Source organism: Sturnus vulgaris, chromosome Z (genome assembly GCF_052056855.1).
Source record: "Sturnus vulgaris isolate bStuVul1 chromosome Z, bStuVul1.hap1, whole genome shotgun sequence".
Taxonomy (NCBI): Eukaryota; Metazoa; Chordata; class Aves; order Passeriformes; family Sturnidae; genus Sturnus; species Sturnus vulgaris.
Window position 1 is genome coordinate 12,240,288 of NC_142283.1, and position 18,995 is coordinate 12,259,282.

Here is an 18,995-nt window from a genome sequence, read left to right on the forward strand (position 1 = left end):
TCATGAAGCAGAGAATATGTATTTCTGCTACACTTGGAGAGCTGAAGATGCTTCTGCTGAGCTGATTTTAGTCACTGCTCACCACAGATGAGACTTTGTGGTCAGCCTCCAAAAGGTCAGTACAGTTAATATTCTGCCCGAATGAAGTTAGTCTAGCAATACATAGACCATGGAGCCTGAGGAAAACCAACAGTTGTGGGAGATTTAATTCCTTTCAGTATCTTTTTTTTTACTGATTTATTGTAGTCTATTATTTCAAAAATGGAAACTTTTGGCATACAATTGGTTGGGAGGTTGATCAATCTTTCATTCATGACTTCTCTAAAAGCAGTGCCCCAGTGTTTTTTTCAGGAATTCTTCCATCATCACGGCTCACACAGCATTTCCTGCAGCCCTGGGGTTCCTGGTCAGTAATGGGATATGGGGTCAGGGAAAGGCATCAGGAGAAGGGGGAGAAAGCTGTGCACAGAGACTGTGTCAGGGAAAAAGACATTTGTTTCTTCTTATTTGACTGAATGGCTGCAGGAACATTGCTAGCACGTATAGCAGGGTGGTCTTTTGAAGGGCTGGGCAGAATTTGGGGCCCAGGGTCCCTCCTCTCTGTGGGACACAGGGGCCTCCTTGGTAAGCAGCCCGTGTCCCAGCCACGGGAGTCACAGAGATTGGGTGACTTCTGCCCTGTGCAGAAGGACCTGCCACTGTCACCACCTCCTGCTGCAGGACCTCCGGGGCAGGTCCTGCTCTGCAGGGATAGGTGCAGGGGGGATGGCTGCAAGGGAGGGTGGTGCAGCTGCAGCCGCTGGAGCTGGAGCTGGCACTGGCCACAGAGCTGTTGTTCTCATCCTGACAGGACCAGAGCAGAGCAGCCTCTGGGCCTCCTCGCTGCACTGGCCCACAATGACATTGAGGAGGCCATGGACCAGAGGTTCAGTGTACATGTTGAGGAGAAGCTGCAGTACTAGCACCAAGATTTTGGCACCTTGACTATAGGCACAGAAGGCAGGATGCTGCTCTGTGAATTCTTTAATCAGCCATCTCTGATCTTGGCATATTCCCTCCAGCTTCTGGTGCAGCCAGGTTCCACCTTTGGTCCAGTAAATAACATTGTTCTTTGCAAAGTTCTGCCCACACTTTGGGCAGGAGGCCATCCACAGGCTCTGGTCCTGCAGCCCCCTGCTCAGCAGATGACAGTGTTCCCTGTGGAGAAGATGGAGCAGACATCACATGGTGATGGGGGCTGTTTTCGGCAAGGTGGCCAGGATCTCTCCCTGCTGGACTCTAGCAATTATTTGGGGGAGATGATGGCAAATTGCATGTAGTCCTGTTCATCCTACTCAGAAAACCTGACGGCTTCTATCACTTTTCTGCAGAGTGGGAATGCTGGCTTTCTCTTTGCCCACTGTAGGATGCAGCCCAGGCAGAACTGGTGGTGACAGGGCAGAGCAGAATTCAGATCTTTCCACATGTCCTGGCAGATGGGGCAGCTCCACTCTGTCCCTGTGGTCATGTCTGCCTGTCACAGCAGGAGGGTAGAGACGATGACCATGAGCTGCTCCCATTAGCAGTCTTGCTTGGAAAAAGTCCAAGCTTGAGCCAGACTGGTCCAGGTTCTGCCAGTGCTCGAATATAAGCAGAAAGGGAAGTTGTATCACAATCCATTCCTTGGAGAAGGAGCTCCAATAGCAGCCTTAAGAGGCACCTCAGGCACTCGACAATTCAGGCAGTAACACATGGACAGGACACAGATGGCAATTCATAGCTGGGAGTGCATTTGTAGACATATCCAAAGACAAATTTCCCTATGGAACTCTCCATAGCCCTGGGATCTGCCCATCAGCTCTGCCAGAAGCTCAAGCAGAACCACCAAAGGGCCAAGAGGCTTCCAGCCACTTGTCCTACCATGCTGCCTGGGTGGCTGGGTTGCTTGCTGCAAAAGCACTGTTTTTCTGCTCTTCCCCAATGCCCTTTGGACACTTGCAGGCAAAATAAATTATCTCCTGGCCCTCTGTGTGATATGATAATACAGTTTTTATATTTCCACGCTGGGATGAAAGAAAACTGTCCTGTGGATTAGGAGAGGCCCGGACCCAGTTGGCCTTCCTGCAGCCTTAGGTGGTCTCAGCAGTCAGAGCTCCTGGGATCAGCTCCTGAGAACAGCTGGGATCAGCTCACAGCTCGCAAAGCATGGCCAGCCAAGGACCCAGAGGGAAGGTAATCTCCTACACACCCTGCAGAGCTGGTCTTGTAACAGCTGCACTGGGCCAGGCAATCGATTTCTTTGTGCAGCTCTTATGCTCTGCTGTGTTTGAACTGCCAGGCTTGAGACAGAGGGGCTAATATCACTTGCTGTGCCTGGAAGGGCTGGAACACAAAAGAACAGTGACAAGGCCAGACTGCAAATATGCAGAGTTCCCAGGAGCCCTCCTGCCAGGGGCATCCTATACAGCTCTTCCCATGGCCAGGCGGGAGTGGGGACCAATGGGACCAGCTGGAAGGTGCTTGCTACAAATATCCCATACGCCCCTTTAAATCTTTCTCTGCTCTGTCTGCACTGCCCCTCATCCGTGCACGGAGCAGATCTCTTACAAGATGGGTCAGGAATTGAAGCTTGCTGGGTCTCTACTCCTCCCTGCTCAGCCCCAATTGACACCCCACTGCCCTCACTCACCGTCACAGACAATCTGGAACTCTTCCTGCCATCGTCCCCTCATGCACTGCCCGATGAGCCCCGGGAACACAGAGTCTGTCAAAGCCCCGGTGACTCAGCTCCCCCACACCAATGTTGCCAGCCCAGCCATACACCCTCCTCCCCCGGCAGGGCTGAGCCCAGGACCTTCCCGTGAAACCCCAGGGTGAGAGAGGGTGGCAGCGAACCCAAGGGACTGTGGCCCTGAACCAGGAAGCCAGGGCTCCAAAGTCACTGGGCTAAAACCTGTTGCCAGTGCGGCAGCCAGGGCTGGGGCAAAGCTGCAGTGGGATAGGAGGGGCCCTGGGGCTGTGGCTCACCGATGAACTCGATGGCCACCTCTTGCATGGACTCCTGAGACCTCTGCAGGTATGCCAGGGACTGGTGCCAGTACTTGCCTGTTGTGTTTCTGTCCTCGGCCAGCTGAAGACAGTGCAAGGGCAGAAAGGGAAGGGTTGGTACAGACTCTGCCTTGGCCAGCTGGTCCCTGTGCCTGGGACTGGGCTCTCCTGCTCAGACACTCCAGCAGCTGGCTGGTGCCAGAATTTGAAGGGAGCAGAGGACGGGGTAATCCATAGTAAGTCTTGATGCCACTCTGCTGCCAAAGAACAGCTGGGCCAGGGCTCCATTGTCACCCTGGATTGTGGGGGAAGGAGTCTGGATAAGAGTTTGTGAGCCTCTACAGGAAGAATCAGCATGTGGGGTGCAGGCCAGTGGCAATGGTGCAGGAGTGGGCAGGAGCACAGCTACCAGCCTCACTGGCTTTAGGTACTGGGGACAGAGGGCTTGTTCAGGCTGAGTTTTGGGTTTTGGAACCATCCCTACCAGGCACTCACTACATCTCCATGGCTGCTCCCTCTCCAGAAGTCGCTTGAACTTCCTCTTCTTCAGAAACTTAGTTGCTTGAAGCAGGGTTTTCAGAGAGGCCTAAAGAGCAGCAGAGACCAGGAGTTGGTACCACAGTCCAGGACACAGGATCTGTGCTAAAGCCAGAGAGCTGGAGAGATGGACTCTGTGAGTCACCAAGGCAGGAGGCAGCTTGGAATCCTCACCTCTGCCACACACCAGTTCTCATCATACAGGTGGTAGAAGAGTGGGAGTAGACTCTGGTGCACACACACCTTCAGGGACTTTTCCCCCTCTTTCTCTAAGTAGATTATAATCTCTCGAAAGAGGCAAATGGAGAGAAGTTGCACATGGCTGGTGTCCTTGTGGAAAGCAAGTGGGCAAGACCTCAGCACTGGCTATTCCAGGTCCACCTGGGCATGGGCCTGAAAATCCACAGGGCACAAAGTTTCCTGGCAGCACACAGCATCATGATAGAGGGTACAGTCTTACTCTGCCAAAGAGTGGCCAGAGTGCCTCAGCCAGCTGCAGAGCAATGGGGACAGCAATTGCCACGTTGTTGTTCCAGGAGCACCTTGCTGAGCACAGAGAGGGTCAGCCCAACCATCTCCCCATCCACACCCTTCAGTAATTCCATGAGGCTTTCAGGAAGGCTCTGCCACCTTCTGGCCTGTGTGGAACACAAGGCTGTATTACAAAGTATGAAAGGCTGCTCCAACAAAACTGCTCTGGTGGTGCAACCCCACACTGCAGCCTTGGGGCCCAGAAGCCAGAAGTCTGCCCCGAAGGACTTGGACAGCTGAATGGGGAGGCAGAAGTGTTGGAAGCAGCCCTCAGAGAGCCCAGCCACATTCTAGGTGCTGCAACACCCAGCATTCCCTACCCAGCCCCAAGCTGCCAGCAGAGGTTCAGCCAGCTCTTCTCACCTTCCAGGGACTCTTGCAGAGCACAAGGAGGCCTCTGAGCACCGATGCATTTCTTTGCAGTCACACTGCAGATGACTTGACATGAGCTGCAGGATGGTATCAACCATTTCCTCTGTTTCAAGGCATTGCAGGAACTGAAAGACAAAGGTTGCACCACACAGCGATGGGATGCCTGCCTGGCAGGACCCTAGCACCACACAGGGCAGGAGCAGATCCCAGGCAGCCCAGACCAAAGGCAGAAGAGGCTGTGCAGAGCCCCTGGGCTCCCTGTCCTGCACAGATCTCTTGCCCATTTTGCTGTGCCTTCCAGCCCTCAGCAGTCTTTGACCTTGAGGACCCATGATGGAGGAGTGAGGGCTGGCACCAGGGTGGCAGGAAACAAAGGTTGGGGTAGGTGTCACCCCAGCAGCAAGGGGCCAAAGGTGTACAGCAGAGCCTTTGCTCTGCCCCAGCTCCACTGACAGGGCTCTCCCCACAGCTGCAGCTGCAGGAGATAGAGTGTCAGGAGGCAGCTCAGCGAGGCAGAGCTTGCCATCAGGATCACCTTGACAAGGAATGCCATGGCAGGGACCCGCCAGCATGACTCCTCCCTGCTGAGCAGCATGACCAGGTAGCATGTGAGCCTTTCATGGAAGGACCTGGAGACATGGTGCATCTCTCTGGCAAGAAGAAGGCAATATCAACCCTGAGCAAGGTGAACAAGCCTGTCCCAACACTGACTAACACAGACCTGGTCTTTCCTATTCCACCACTCACCAAGAGAAAGGCAGTGCCCAACATCAGCAGGCTGCTTTTGAGTAAGACACTGTAAAAAGTCTCCAGGGAGTCATGATCCCTAGGCTCTGTCACTGGCCCTCAGTGCAACCTGCCTGGCCCCAGCAGGCTGCCCTCAGTGGGGCTGCATGCACAGCACCCCCTGCTCTGTGCCATTGTCCCAGGGGCCCAAGGAGGCAATGCTGACACTTTGGAAGTGGCTGCTCCTGTGCATCTGCTTCTCCCAGCGTTTTTGTCTGTTGGGCCATCCCTTGGTGATGGTGTGGGCTGCCCCATCTGCAGGGGAGAAATGTGAGGAGAAGGAGGCTCTCACCTGGCCAACAGACCCACTGTACAGAGGTGGGTGTCACTGTTGAGGAGGAGCCTCTCTTACGTTCGACTGCCAACACCACGTCCTCAAGCCACAGACGGCAGAGAAGTGCTTTCACTGTCAGCACTACAAATCTGTGTGCAGAGCAAACCTCTGGTTATGCAGAGAGCCCTCGCCCAAGGTCCAAGGGGATGGGAGAGACAGAAAGACTGGGATGGAACACCTCTTGGGGTTGGTGGGAAAGTGGTCTCTCTTCTGCCATCTCCTCCAGAGTTTATTGATGTCTCTTGGCATGTCCTCTGTGCTGCAGAAAACTTAGACTAGCAGAGCCATGAAGAGGGAGGGGGTCACTATTGATGCCTCTGGGGACAAGGGCAGATGGATGATCTCCCACAGTGCCTTGGTTGCCTGTGAAAAACAAAACAGCCAGAGACTATGCCTGGGCATTGCTCTGGGCCATGGAGGTAACTGCCTGGCTGCCCCTGAACCTGCCACTAGCCCAGGTTTCCAATACCCAGTGAGGCAGGGAGATGCAGAGGTGAGGGAGGATGGAGAGCTGACTGAACAGTGACCCTGGGTGCAAGAAAAGACCTGGGGAGAAACTTACAGCCAGGGCAAAGACTTGCTTTCTGTTCCCATCAGAGGTGCATGTGCTGTGCACTGGCCAGTCCTCCAGAATACAGGGCAACTCTGATAACACTATCTTTGCAGTCCTGATCGAGGAGATGAGCACCTTCCACATGTTCAGAGCAGCTCTGCAGGCCCAGAGCTCTCTGTCAGTGGGGTCTCAGCCACAACACTGTGGCTTAGGAAGCCACAGGCTGGTTCCCAGCCCAGCCTCTTCCCACAGCCTCTCACTGGCAGCACGCAGTGATCCTGTTCCTGCTGGTGGGCAGGACCCAAGAGACAGAGTCTTGAGAGTCAGGGAGGGAGCATGGCAGCAGGCTCTGGGACTGACATATCACTGCTGGGAAATGAAGCAGTCCTGGAACTCTCCATCAGTCTGACAACTTACATGGGATGGGGTCTGCAGAGTGATGGGCTCTAAAGGCAGATGGGCCCCATATCTTTCACATGATGAGGCAGAGCACAGGAGAGTCACAATCACATCACTGGGATGTGTGTGGGTCAGCTCTAGAAGGGACTTGTCCAGTCTGTGCTCAGAACACACATCCTTGTTGGACACAAGCCACCGGTGGATGAACTTCACAATGGTTGGCACCTGGAGGAGACATGGAGGAAGAGCTGGGTTGCTGCCAGAGTGAGCCACATGCACAGCTTCTGCAGAGAATTGCTTTGCTCCCCACCACACTGTGCTGGCCTAAGGAGCTTTTGGGTGCCCATCTGACCTGGCTTGTGTCCCACACACAATCCCTAGATGCTCGAGCCCTGGCCACAGCCACTTACATGCTTCAGACTGGAGGTGTCTGTCTGTGCAAGCAAATCCAGCACAGCAGCACAAGCCTCAGCATTATAGGAGTCACAGCATACCATGCCCTCAATGGCTGCAATGGTGATCTCTTCCTGTTCATCATACTTGATAAATTTCCAAAAATTCTGCAGAAGGAAGTGCCAAGAAGAGAGAGTTGTCCATCAAGCACCACAGTGGTAATTCTCAGCTGTGCAGCAAGAGCATGTCCAGCCCAGGCAGGGATGGCTGTGGGTACCTGAGCTCTACAGCTGAAATGCTTTCGGGTGTACGCCTGGTCTTCTGTCAGGTCCTCAACGGGGTTTGGCAAGGGCCAGGCACAGTCAGAGCTGAGGGGCTGTGGAAAGGCTGGAGAACAGCTGAGCCTCTCTGGAGCTGTGCCCCCTAGGCAGGACCAGCACAGTGAGGCTCGGTGAATGGAGCACGACTGCCACGGGACATCAGCCCCGTCCTGTTCCCCCCTTTCCCTGGGGATGTCCCCAGGGGATGGGATGGGGCCAAGCCAGCTGCAATCACTGGCCCTGCCACCCAGCTCTGCCACTCACCTGCCCACACTGGCTTGAACTTCTCTATCTTTTCAGGAGGCCACTTTGGGGCAGCCCCAGGGCCTTCCTCCTCCTCCTCCTCCTTCCCCCAGGCCTGCCCAGGAACACTGGAGGGTCCCTCTGCCATCCTGCTGTCTGGCTTTGAGGGCTCTGGACACAGGGGCAGGAGGAGCCTATGGCAAACACAAGGTCAGCAAGGAGGAGGGTGGGTACACAAGGGATCCTCGCTGTGTCCTGTGCTGCTCTTTCATGTCCCTGTCCTGTCACATCCTTCAGGCGCTGTGGGTGTTGCTGCCAGCACCCATTTAATGGCGCCCACAAAAGGCCCTGCGACACACTGCCATGTGCCATCCCATCAGCAACTGTCTATGCCACAGCAGGTCACAAAGGGCCCTGAAATAACATGTGCCCTGGAGCCACTGCCTCATCCCCTCAGTGCCTTCCAGTAGCCCAGTTTTCAGGGCCAGCCATCATTTTGGTTTCTTTAGTAATGGTGGAGATGTTTTATACATTCCCTGAAGAGGTATCAAATGAGTAATAGTATTTCTTAAGCAGTTAGTGGTGATTTCAGTCCTAGGGAAATTGTTGTTTCTTTGTAAACAGATTTATAACACTGTGCAAGATGTTTTTATGTTTAGATTATGGAGAAGATAATATCAGAACCATGCTGTCTGTGTGAATCATACAGTTTCCAGACAGAGTGGAAGAAGGTGTGTTTGGAAATCAAACACTCCACAAGGCAGGATGGAACATCCTGAGTTTGCTGCAGCTGTGATGTGACCTTCCCAGGCGGACACACACCTGTGCTGGACTCCCATTGAAAACCAACTTTGTTTCACACAACAAAGAGCACAAATCCAAACCTTCCCAAAGACATAGAGAGCTCTTAGTGTAACAGAGAAAATAACTGAATGAACATCATAGACCAACTCTCTGGGATAGATGCTACAAGTCAGAAAACAAAAAGCAGCACACACCAGTCTAAACAGGGGTTTGGAATAACTGTTGTTAGTTCAAGGTATTGATGCCAATAAAAAAAACAGATTTAAAGGAATTAAACTATTCAGAATGACAGAGATTTCAGGTTTGAACTTTGAAAACTGTTGTGTTCATTTCAGACCAGAAGAAGAGAACAACTCCATCGTCCATCCCTTTTCCCCTACCCCTTAAAAAAGAGGCTTTTCTTGATGAAGCAGCACATAGACAGACGTGTGAAATAAGGGCCATGAAACATGAAGAAAGATGTCCCTTCTTTTCTGAACTCCTTTCTTCTCCTTTTGGCCTATTCATTAGAAATTTCGTTGTGATTTAGTTGCTGGGATAATTTTTGTGAGGTTTGTTGCAATGTGTTTAAAGAAAGACAAACACCATTCCACCGAGGCAGAGAATTCCTAATTCAGGTTCTGTTTTAAGCTATTTAAGATAAAATGGGAAGAGATTTTTTAGGTAGTGGGTTTCAATTTTTCTGAGAAAGCCAGTACACAGAGGAAAAGACGACAGGGCACCTTGACAACACTCACTCCAAAAGACAACTCCAGAATGTGATGAGACCAACAATGCTTGTGTCAGCATGTCACCCACAGGGCAGTGACTGAAGTGACAGGGCTGGGCTCCTCACAAAGGGACCTGGAAGCAGGGCAAGAGAAGGCAGAGTCAGCCGGAACTCAAGACAAGGTGGAAAATATCCACTGTGTGTGTGGGATGAGCTTCTGCCCTACCACCAAACACACTCGCATGAGCCCTCATGGTCAAACCACGTAAAGACATAAAAAAGGGGCAGGAACTAAAAGAGATGGAAAAAATAGGTCTATTTTTTCCTGCTCTGAAAACTGTTTCCAGATCAAGAGAGAATTTAAAATAAAAAGAACAAGTGACACTGAACAAAGCATTGCAAGATCACCTTTGTTGGTTTACATTGAAAAGACCTGGCTGTGGCAGGGGGATTTTACATTTTAACTCTCCGCCGATTGTGGAAAAAAGAGAATAAATTATTACTGAGGAATGAAGAAAATGCAAATCCTCTTGGTGAAGACACCAGCGTGAGTTCACTATCACTGTAAGCGATTAATCTCTTGGGTAAAGCAACATCCTTCCAGGCAGCAGGACTTTAGCTCTGATGACAATGCTGACCAAATTGCTGCCACCTCCTGTTGCTGCTTTTGTCTCCAAAGAATGAGAAATGTGCCAAAGCTGCTGAAGACGGGCAGAGACGATGAGAAAGAAGCAGCCAGTTGGCTGGAAAAGGGGCAAAACCAGTCTTCAATTATGTCTGTTCATTTCCCCTTCTCCCACTTGACCTTGTCTGCTTTCAAGTGGGAAACTCTGCAACCCCAACCAAAACAGTGAAGTTACTCAATCGAACATCTTTTTCCTCCCTTCAGCTATGCAGAAGACGGAGTGATTTTGCTTTCACCGGACAAAGAAGAGGAAGAGTTTCCCATGGGATTCCTCAATTCGGACCCGTTTCTGAAAGTTCCTGCGCTCGCCTTGAGGGTTTGCAAAGGCAGAAGGATGATTGCAGGCAGGGAAAGAAAGAGAGAAAGGGTTTGCAGCTGGCGCCGCGGTGCCGTGCGGTGCCCGGCCAGCCCCGGGAGCCGCCCCGCCCGCGCTGGGCCCGCAGCCCCGGCTCTGCCGCGCTCGGCCCCGCCAAGTCCGGCCCGCGCGGGGCCGCGAGCGGGGCCGAGCGCAGCGCCCCCCTCAGGCCGCGCGCCGCCGGCGCAGCCGTGGCCGTTGAGCCGCGGCCGTTGTGGCGACACTCGGCGATCGGCGCGATGGCGGAGTGGTCGCTGCCCGCCGGCCTCAACGCCAGCACCTTCCCCGCCAAGCTCTGGCGCCTGGTAAACAACCCCCGCGTCCGCTCCTTGCGCTGGGACAGCCGAGGCCAGGGGCTGCTCATCGACCGCTCCCTCTTCGAGCGGGAGCTGCTCAGCTCGGGCAGTGCCCACGTGGATGGCGGCGACGGGGCGGGGCCAGCGCCGGACTCCTTCCAAGCCACGCACTTCGGCAGCTTCGTGCGCCAGCTCAACCTCTACGGCTTCCAAAAGGTGCCGGGCTGGCTTGGCTCAGCTGTGCCGGGCGATTGCGGGGAATGGCTCCACTTCAGGAACCCCAACTTTCGCCGCGACCGTCCCGACCTCCTGCTCCGCATCCAGCGCCTGACCAGGGCCAACAGGCAGCGGCTGGCGGCGGGGCTGGAGGTGCGCGGCCGCCAGCCCAGCCGCTTCCAGCGGCTCCCCACGGAGCGGCCACTGCCCGCCTTCTCTGCCGGGCAGCCGCCCAGAGCCGGTGAGACGGGGTGGGAGCTGCGGGCGCGAAGGGTGCCGTGGGCTGTGGCCGTGGGCGCTGCCCGGCGGGGCAGGAGCGGGCCCTGCCCGTGCTGGGGCTGCTCAGCGCACCTGCCCCGGCCGGCACAGGGGCTGCCCTTGGGCAAGGCAGCTGTGCCGGCAGGGCCCGGAGCTGTGCTGCCTGTGCCGGGGGCTGCGGGTCGGTCCCGCCGCGGCTGCGCTCACCACACGCTGGCCCGCTCGGCCTGCAGCTGGCCCAGCCCTGCGCAGTGGCTGGTGCTGCTCCTTGCCCGGCCCTGGGATGCTTGGGGAGCTCTCCGTGACTGTGTGAGGGCTTGGCCATGGTCAGGCCCAGCGGCAGGGAGCCTCCTGGCCCTCTGGGGCAGAGGGAAAGAGCGGGCTGGTTTCTGGCAGTTGCTTCCTGCCGAGGAATATCTGCAGGACGGTTTTCCCAGGCAGTTCAACGAATAGGGGAGAGCTCCGTCGACAAGGAACTGGGTGTTGAATAGCGCCTGAACATGTTTGTTTTTTTCTTTTATTCTTTCTCACCCTGCTTGGGAGGATGGGAGCTTTTGTCTTCCCTGACAGAAGTCCACTTTCTGCCAAGGGAAATACATGCAAAGACCAGTAGTGACCCAGCTTCTCCTTTGCTTCCTTTCTTTTTCCCTCACTACTGCACAGCTCCCTCATGCCAAAACCTTGCTGCTGCCTCATCTGCGGAGTCAGAACTGCTTCCAGGCCCTTCCACGCAAAGTGCAGGTCCTCAGGAGTCTGAGGTTTTCTTTGCATCTCCAAAGAAAGTGTTTGCTACATCTGGACTTCTTGGAGTTTCAGTAGAGGAGCCAGGCACACGCAAATTTCAAGTCCAGCCTGAGCTCATCATTCCGCTGGTTCACATGGACCTTAAATGCCACCCTGAGCTCATTGTTCCACTGGTTCCTGTAGAGCATCACAGCACTTCTGTGGCCTCTCCAGTGAGCAGCAGCTGCACATCCTCAGAGCAGCACATCCCAGCCAATGACCCATCAGGTAGGGAAAGACTTTCTACCCTTGCTTTTCAAATGGGACCTGGAAAGTGACCCTTGGCAGTGCTCTAACATAGATAGATCATGGGTGGATCTCAAGTGAGAATCAGGTAGAAAGTGTCAAGTCACCTAGGAAGAGGGACCTTGAAAACAGAAAGATTCTCTGTCTGCTTTTCCTGTCCTTGCTGCAGATTTGGAGGGTATTCTGGGCATTTTCCAGACAGCCTCTCTGCTGAAGTGCAAGGGCAAAGTGAAAAATATTGCCTGACAAGTGGTCAGTGTTAGGTGAATTCCCCTCTTTCTCTGAATGAAGCCAAACTAGGACAGTGATAGGATATTGCAGATGTTTAAGACTGTCTGCCCTGCAAATCAAGCTGTGCCATTAAAATGAGCTCTGTGTGTCCCCTTAACAGCTGCACCTGCAGAGTATGGCCTCACCCACAAGGCTGGTTTTTAGAATAAACTCAGTTTAATTCCAGCATGTATGCCTGAAGATCTGGGCTCTTCTGTGGTCTTTTGTGATGAGAAACTCAAGAAGCCAAATCCCAAAGCTGCTCAGAAGATGCAGAAGGCTGTGATTATGAAGTGTTTATATGTGTGTGTTTATATCAGTTTTACAATCTATACTTTAATCTATGTACACATCCATTAGAATAAATTTTTAAGAGGAAGAACTCACTCTTCCAATTCCCTGTAAAGTTTGAATATGTTTCTGGAATTGAGGTTGCTGTGTGCTTCCTGGGATGTTTGATCCAAGGCAGCAAAAGATCTCTGTGTCTCAGAGCTACATTCTGAAGCCTGACCAATGTGTTTGAATTCTTGCAGCCACTCCAGCCACTTCAGCTCCCAGTGCTCCAGCTGGCTGGGCTGGTTATGCACCATGGACAGCCCCCAGGTGGCTCTGGAATACTCCTGGGGAAGAGGAATTGCCACCACTGGATCTAGACATGGTGCTTGAGACACTGGAGGAGATGCTTTCATCCTCCCCAACTAAAAGTTCTCCCTCTGCTCAGGTAACTCCACTGAACAGGGATGAAAGGGGCTGGACTGAATGTTTTTGAATGTTGTCACTTGGCTGAGAAGCAAAGGCATCTTGAATTCAGTTATGAATGGACAGGGAAGGATTTGCTTGGTAAAGTAAGATTTCCTTAAGAAAGTCTTCCCCCCTCAGTGAGGATGAGAGGTGTGAGCCTGTGTTGTTGGCCAAGTCTGGATGTCTGTTTTCCTGGCTAGAATCCCTCTTGGAAGGGCATTTGTGGTGAGGAAGTGGAAGCTTTGTGCATTCTACCAGGCTTTGTTTGATGGGAAAGAAGAGAAGAATGTTTGGAGAATGCCACTGAAGGCAAAGTGTCCTGATGGGGAGGGGCATGCAAGAGGTGTCTCCGTTCCAGCAGCAGATGTGGGCTCTGCCTCAGGCCAAGGCAAAGCAAGGTCTGGGCTTCACTGAGTAATCTTTGGGTTTCTTTCTTTCTGGTTTTCTTTTCAGGACAATATTAATGTTGCCCCTGAGTCTTCAGGAGGGGAACCTGTGAACAAGGCTGGAACAGAGGGAGCTTTGCCTGGCACTGAGAACTGCGGGAACAGTTCCCAGGAACCTGAGGAGCTTGGTAAGGACAGAGCCCACATTGGTTTAGAGAGGTGTGAGATGGCTGCTCTGAGCCTGCCTCTGACAGGAAGGGAGATCAGAGGAGTTGAGTTCTTGTCTGCAGGGTTGGTGCTGCCCGGTGCCTTTAGTTCAAATCCTGCACTGACACAACCTCCCAGAGCCCTCCACGCTTCTCCAGAGGCTCTGACACGGAATCCTCTGCTGTGGCAAGAGAGCAGGGAATAAACCTGACACTGTGGGAGTTGTGTCAGCAACCTGTGTGTCCCGGTTTTGTGCTGAAGTCCATGGGTAATTTTGCTGCAGGGTGGCAGTGCTCTGGAGGCAACACTGAGTGACTCTTGAAGAAAGAGAGAAAAGCCCCATCAAAAAGTCAGTGTAGAAGTCTGAGCTTTTTGTCTACAAGCATTAAATCAATGTAGTAACAGTTTGCTGATAGCTATAGTGAGTTCCATTAGAAATACAAGTAGCAGAAGCTGTGAGGCTAAACAAATCATTAGTCATAAATCTAGTAGCTCAAGGAAAAATTTAAATTACCCCAAAGTAGAACTAACAGGAGAGAGAGAGCACTTTAGGCTAGTGCAGCTTGCAGGCCTCGTAGGGAGCTCTTTTCCTCCCAGCTCTTCATCCCAGAGCTGGTGGTTGTGTTGGAGGAGCTGTTGCTCACTGCAGAGGGCAGTTTGTAGATGGCAGGGAGCAGTGCTAGTTCATAACTCAGCTCACAGCACCCTTCAGCTTCAGTGAGGACTGAGGCCTCCCTGTCAGCACAGAGAAGGAACAAGGTTGGGCTTCTTTGTCGGAGCTGAGGCTGTCTGTTTCAAGCTCTCATGGGTGCCATTTGCACTGGAATGCTGTGAGTTTATTGGGATACTTCAAAACTTCAGAAGTTCTGAAAGCTTGGAAGGATTCCAGCTCTTTAAAAGAGCAGGCCTGAAATTCCCAAGTGAGAGTCCACCTTCCCGACTATCTTTTTCAGTCTTTGATAGAAGGACAGTTACTTCCAAAGGGAAAGATGCACGGAGGCCAATATTGACTCTGTTCCCTTTGCTTCCCAGATATCCATCTGATCTACCTTGCCAGGAGGGCTGCCCTGCGTGCGAAGGGAAAGCCGAGGGAGAGCCTGTGACCATCGGGCAGGTGGAATCATTCTGTTTATAGATATATTTAGAGATTTCTATAGTTACATTTATATATCCATATAGTTACTTTTATACATTGGTAGAGTTGCATTTAAATGTGCCTATATTTATACATTTATATAGTTAAATCTATATATATAATTATAGATGTGATAAAATTATATTTATATGTAGTTGTATTTATAGATTTTCAGATTTACATTTATATATGTGTAGGGTAATATTAATATTAATTTATATGTTAATATTTTATTAATTATTAGTAATAAATTTTATTAATTATTAATCAGTTATATTTATAGAATGTGCGTATTTATTTAGTTAGAGGTATATGGACGTTTAGATACATAGGTTAAGCTATGTAGGCCTAGGCTGCATTTTTAAGCTCTTTCCTCCTGGATGCCTTTTTCACCTCTTGCTTTTCCCCTGTGCTCCCTCTGTCCCCTATCCATGCGCTGTGTCCGAGCTGGCGGCCGGAGCGGAGCAGCAGTTCCAGCCCCGGGTGTCCCTGGAGCGCTGGGAGCTGCCGGTGGCCCCAGGCACTGTCCCCTGAGGAGCTGCTGAGGGCCGGTGAGACTGAGGGCGCTGAGGAGGTGGTGACACTGAAGGGACGGTGACCTTGAGGTGCTGGTGGGGCTGGGGGTGTGGGGCAGCACAGGGCGATGGTGGCACTGAGGTGACAGGGAAGTGGCACAGGCTGAGGGGGGTGGCGGGGTCTAAGGGGATGGGATGGGTCAGAAGGGACTGAGGGGGGTGAGAGGACTGCGGGACTCGGAAGAAACTGAAGGGACTCGGGGTTGGCCGAGAGCATGGCGGGGCTGAGGGGATGGAGGGAGCCAGCAGGGAGCACAGAGGGGTGCGGGACTGCAGCTCTGCCAGGCCTTGGAACCAATTCCTGAGCCTCCATTTTTGCCACAGCTGCACGGAAGACTTTGAGGACAGCAGGAGAACCGACAGGAGCCAGCAGGGAGAAGCTGAAGGCCACGAGCAAGAGCAGTGAGCAGGGAGCTGCTGCTGGCAGGCGAGAGCCGGGGTGAGGCCACAGGGCCGGTGAGGCAGGCTGGGGGTGAGGGTGCCGTGGGCTGTGGCCGTGGGCACTGCCCGGCGGGGCAGGAGCGGGCCCTGCCCGTGCTGGGGCTGCTCAGCGCAGCTGCCCCGGCCGGCACAGGGGCTGTCCTTGGGCAAGGCAGCTGTGCCGGCAGGGCCCGGGAGCTGTGCCGGCTGTGCCGGGCTGCCGGGGGCTGCGGGACGGTCCCGCCGCGGCTGCGCTCACCACACCCTGGCCCGCTCGGCCTGCTTTTCCTTTGCAGCCCTCCTGGGGAGGCGCTGAGATTTTCTCTTTCCTGATGCAAGTGCAGGTGCTGCCAAGGGAAAGGCCCTGATCCTAACTCAGTGTTCCCTTTGCTTCACAGATGTCCCATCTACTGTCCCTGTCCAAGAAAGCTGCTCTGCTTGGGACAAAGAGACCGAGGGACAGACTTTGAAGATGGAGCTGTTGGAATGCGATTTTCTGCTTAGAGTTCTCTTTAAAGATATATGGACTTGGACATAGAGAGAGATAATTATCTGGATTATATGGATATGTGGGTTGCTATTTATATAGGAATATTTCCATATGTCTGTTATATTCATGTATGTGCTATGTATATATGTGTATATATATATGTACATATATGTGTGTAATTACATATATGTGTATATATGTATCTAATTATATATACAACATGTATGTTGTTATATCTAACTTTAGTTCTATTTCCTAGATTTTCAATTGTGTAGGTATCTATTTGTATTGATGCAGTTATAGGTATATGACTCTAAATGGATATATTGGTATTTGCATAGGTATATAGGTTCTATTTATATACTTTTATATCTATATTGATCTATTTCTATGTGTAACTGTATTTACATATGTGTGGAGATGTATAGCTGTATATTTGTATTGATGCATTTTAAGTATATGACTCTTTAAATAAGTATATTGGTATTTGCATAAGTATGTACTATTTTCATATGTACATTGATCTATTTTTATGTTTAACTATATTTACATATGTGTGGAGATGTATAACTGTATATTTGTATTGATGCAGTTGGGTGGATATTTAGATTGATTTGTATATTGATAGGTTTGGTTTATATATCTATTTGCATATAGTATGTAATATGTAATGTTTAATCTATATTTACACCTGTAGATTTTTATAGTTATATATGTATTTATATATATGTGCAGTCATATGTATTTAATTCTATTTAAACATGTATGGAGTAGTATACCTGTATAACTTTATCTGTTGAGTTCTTAGTGTGTAGGGCTGTTTAGAGAGGGAATGCATATTTTCATGTTTCTATATGGGCTGTAGCTTGTAGTAATATGTAATAAATTAAATTGTTAAACACCTAATTGATCTTTGTGTATAGTGAGTTGTTGTAGAGTTTGGCAATAAATTAAGTTTTTGTTAACTGAAGTTGATATTTGTATATTTTTGCATAGCATTGTTGTACTAATGTAATAAATTCCTTTTTTTAACCTTAACTGAGATTTGTATAGTTCTGTATTGTCAGCACGGGTGTAGCAATTTGTAATAAATGACATTTTTCAACTGAAATCGATTCTTCTGTATTTGTCCATTGGCAGTGTGGCTGTAGCAATCTGCAAGAAATGGCATTTGTCAGCTGAGATGGGTGTTGTGTGATTGGTGCTATCCAGACCAATGAGCAGATGTACAGGTGATGATGCTGGAGGATTTTGGCCATGAAAATCTGCAGCCATGCCCAGCACATGCCCCACGTGCAGTCAGGCTGGGCAAGGAAAGCGCAGATTTGGGATGGCAGCAGAGCCACATGTTCGCTAAGAACTCCCTGCAAAGCCTGCTGAGAAAAGTCCGGGACTCCACTGAGCGTAGAACTCCTGCTCTGGGGATTTTCAGATCATACAGTTGATGTTTGGTTCTTTATATACACATACACGTATATATATGTAGGCAGTACTTAGTGAGCTGGAACATACTTGATTGTGGGAAGTGAAATGGATATTTCTTGATCTACAGAGTCAGCAGAGTTGTACCATTCTGGAGCCATCCTGGAACTGAAATTGGTCATGGTATATCAGCATTGCAGTTGTAACAGTCTGTAATAAATTTCCCTTTGAAACTGATATTGGCTTTGGGGCACTTCTTCTTTCCATGATGAGTGACCACATCAATGTTTGTCCTTATTTCTTCACTGATCCTTAAGCTTTGGTGAGTTTATGACAGGCTATGGCACCCAATTCCTGGCAGGTCTGTCCATCTGTGGGTAATAGAACCTGTCAGATTATTTGTCTGTGAGTTGTGGTCCATCTCTAGAACCCCCTCAGGCAGCATCCTGGCTGGGAAGAGGAGGGGAAAAATGTCAGGGGATTATGACATTTATTATCTTTTCACACATTTGCACTAAGCTGCAGCCTAAACTTAGTAAGGAAGAGGATAGGTTTTCTTTAGTCAAGCAGCATGGAATAAAATGGTGTAGGAATAGCCACAAACTAAGCTGTAGGAACAGCTCGATCTTGGTTTTAACAGGACATTGGGTACAAGAAAGCACCACAATCTTGATGATTCACCTCTTAGGTAAAACCAAAATGGTTCATTGTGTAAAACTCCCTGGTGATGGAAATAATCAATGTCCCTGGGCTGGGGCATAAGCCCGGGAGTCAAAGGCTTGGAGAAAGAGACCTGGCAAAGCCAGCACAAGGTGCAGCAGGCATTTGGCTCAAGGCAGGAGGGAGCTGTAGTGCCAGCACTGGGAGGGACGGCAGGCAGAGGAGCTGGGCGGCGGCAGGGAGCAGCTCCTGCTGGCACTGCAGGGAAGCACTGGCAGTAGGCAGGAGGAGCGGGCACATTGCTGATGGACAGGGGAGCTGTTCCTGAGCCAACAACGGGACCCCTCCTGTCCTGCAGTTACAGTTCAGCTCCCTGTCCTGCAGCCTCTGCTTGGCTTTTGGAGCTCAAACCCACTGCGTGGAGCAGACCTGATTATCAATATTATCAATTACAAGACTTCAGAACTTGTTGCCCCACTGCTAATACTGTTTTTTAAATTTCCTAGATTATCTCTGCATTAAGTACCCTCTGTGTTTCAAAAGGAAGTGCTCAGCATTTAGAACCATGCATTTTCTCCTTTAGCAGATTTATAGAACATTCATTCATCTCTATGAAGAAACGGTAAACTTAAGAAAGGTAATTGTTTTACAACAGCATGGTTCCACAGAACTTTATTTCAAACTATTTTCTAAGGTGCCTATAATATAAAGACATTTTGCTAAAAAGATTAAGGGTGAGAATTGCAGGGCTGGTTTAAAATTTAATCCAAAATCTATTTCATTCTGTGCAATATTTCTATTAAATCTGATTGATGTCCAGGAATCAAAATCTTGATTTCTCT

The 18,995-nt window shown here is 50.7% G+C and overlaps 1 protein-coding gene across 1 annotated transcript; it reads left to right on the forward strand.

Moving 5' to 3' along the window:
- Positions 1–10,278: 10,278 nt before the first annotated feature.
- LOC148219679 (uncharacterized) lies at positions 10,279–17,182 on the forward strand. The gene is made up of 7 exons (XM_088155851.1): positions 10,279–10,801; positions 11,482–11,829; positions 12,651–12,838; positions 13,312–13,432; positions 14,484–15,137; positions 15,486–15,600; positions 15,980–17,182. The coding sequence occupies exons 1-5, from the start codon at positions 10,288–10,290 to the stop codon at positions 14,552–14,554; spliced, it is 1,242 nt and encodes a 413-aa protein (XP_088011977.1). The 5' UTR covers positions 10,279–10,287; the 3' UTR covers positions 14,555–15,137; positions 15,486–15,600; positions 15,980–17,182.
- The last annotated feature ends 1,813 nt before the right edge of the window (positions 17,183–18,995 follow it).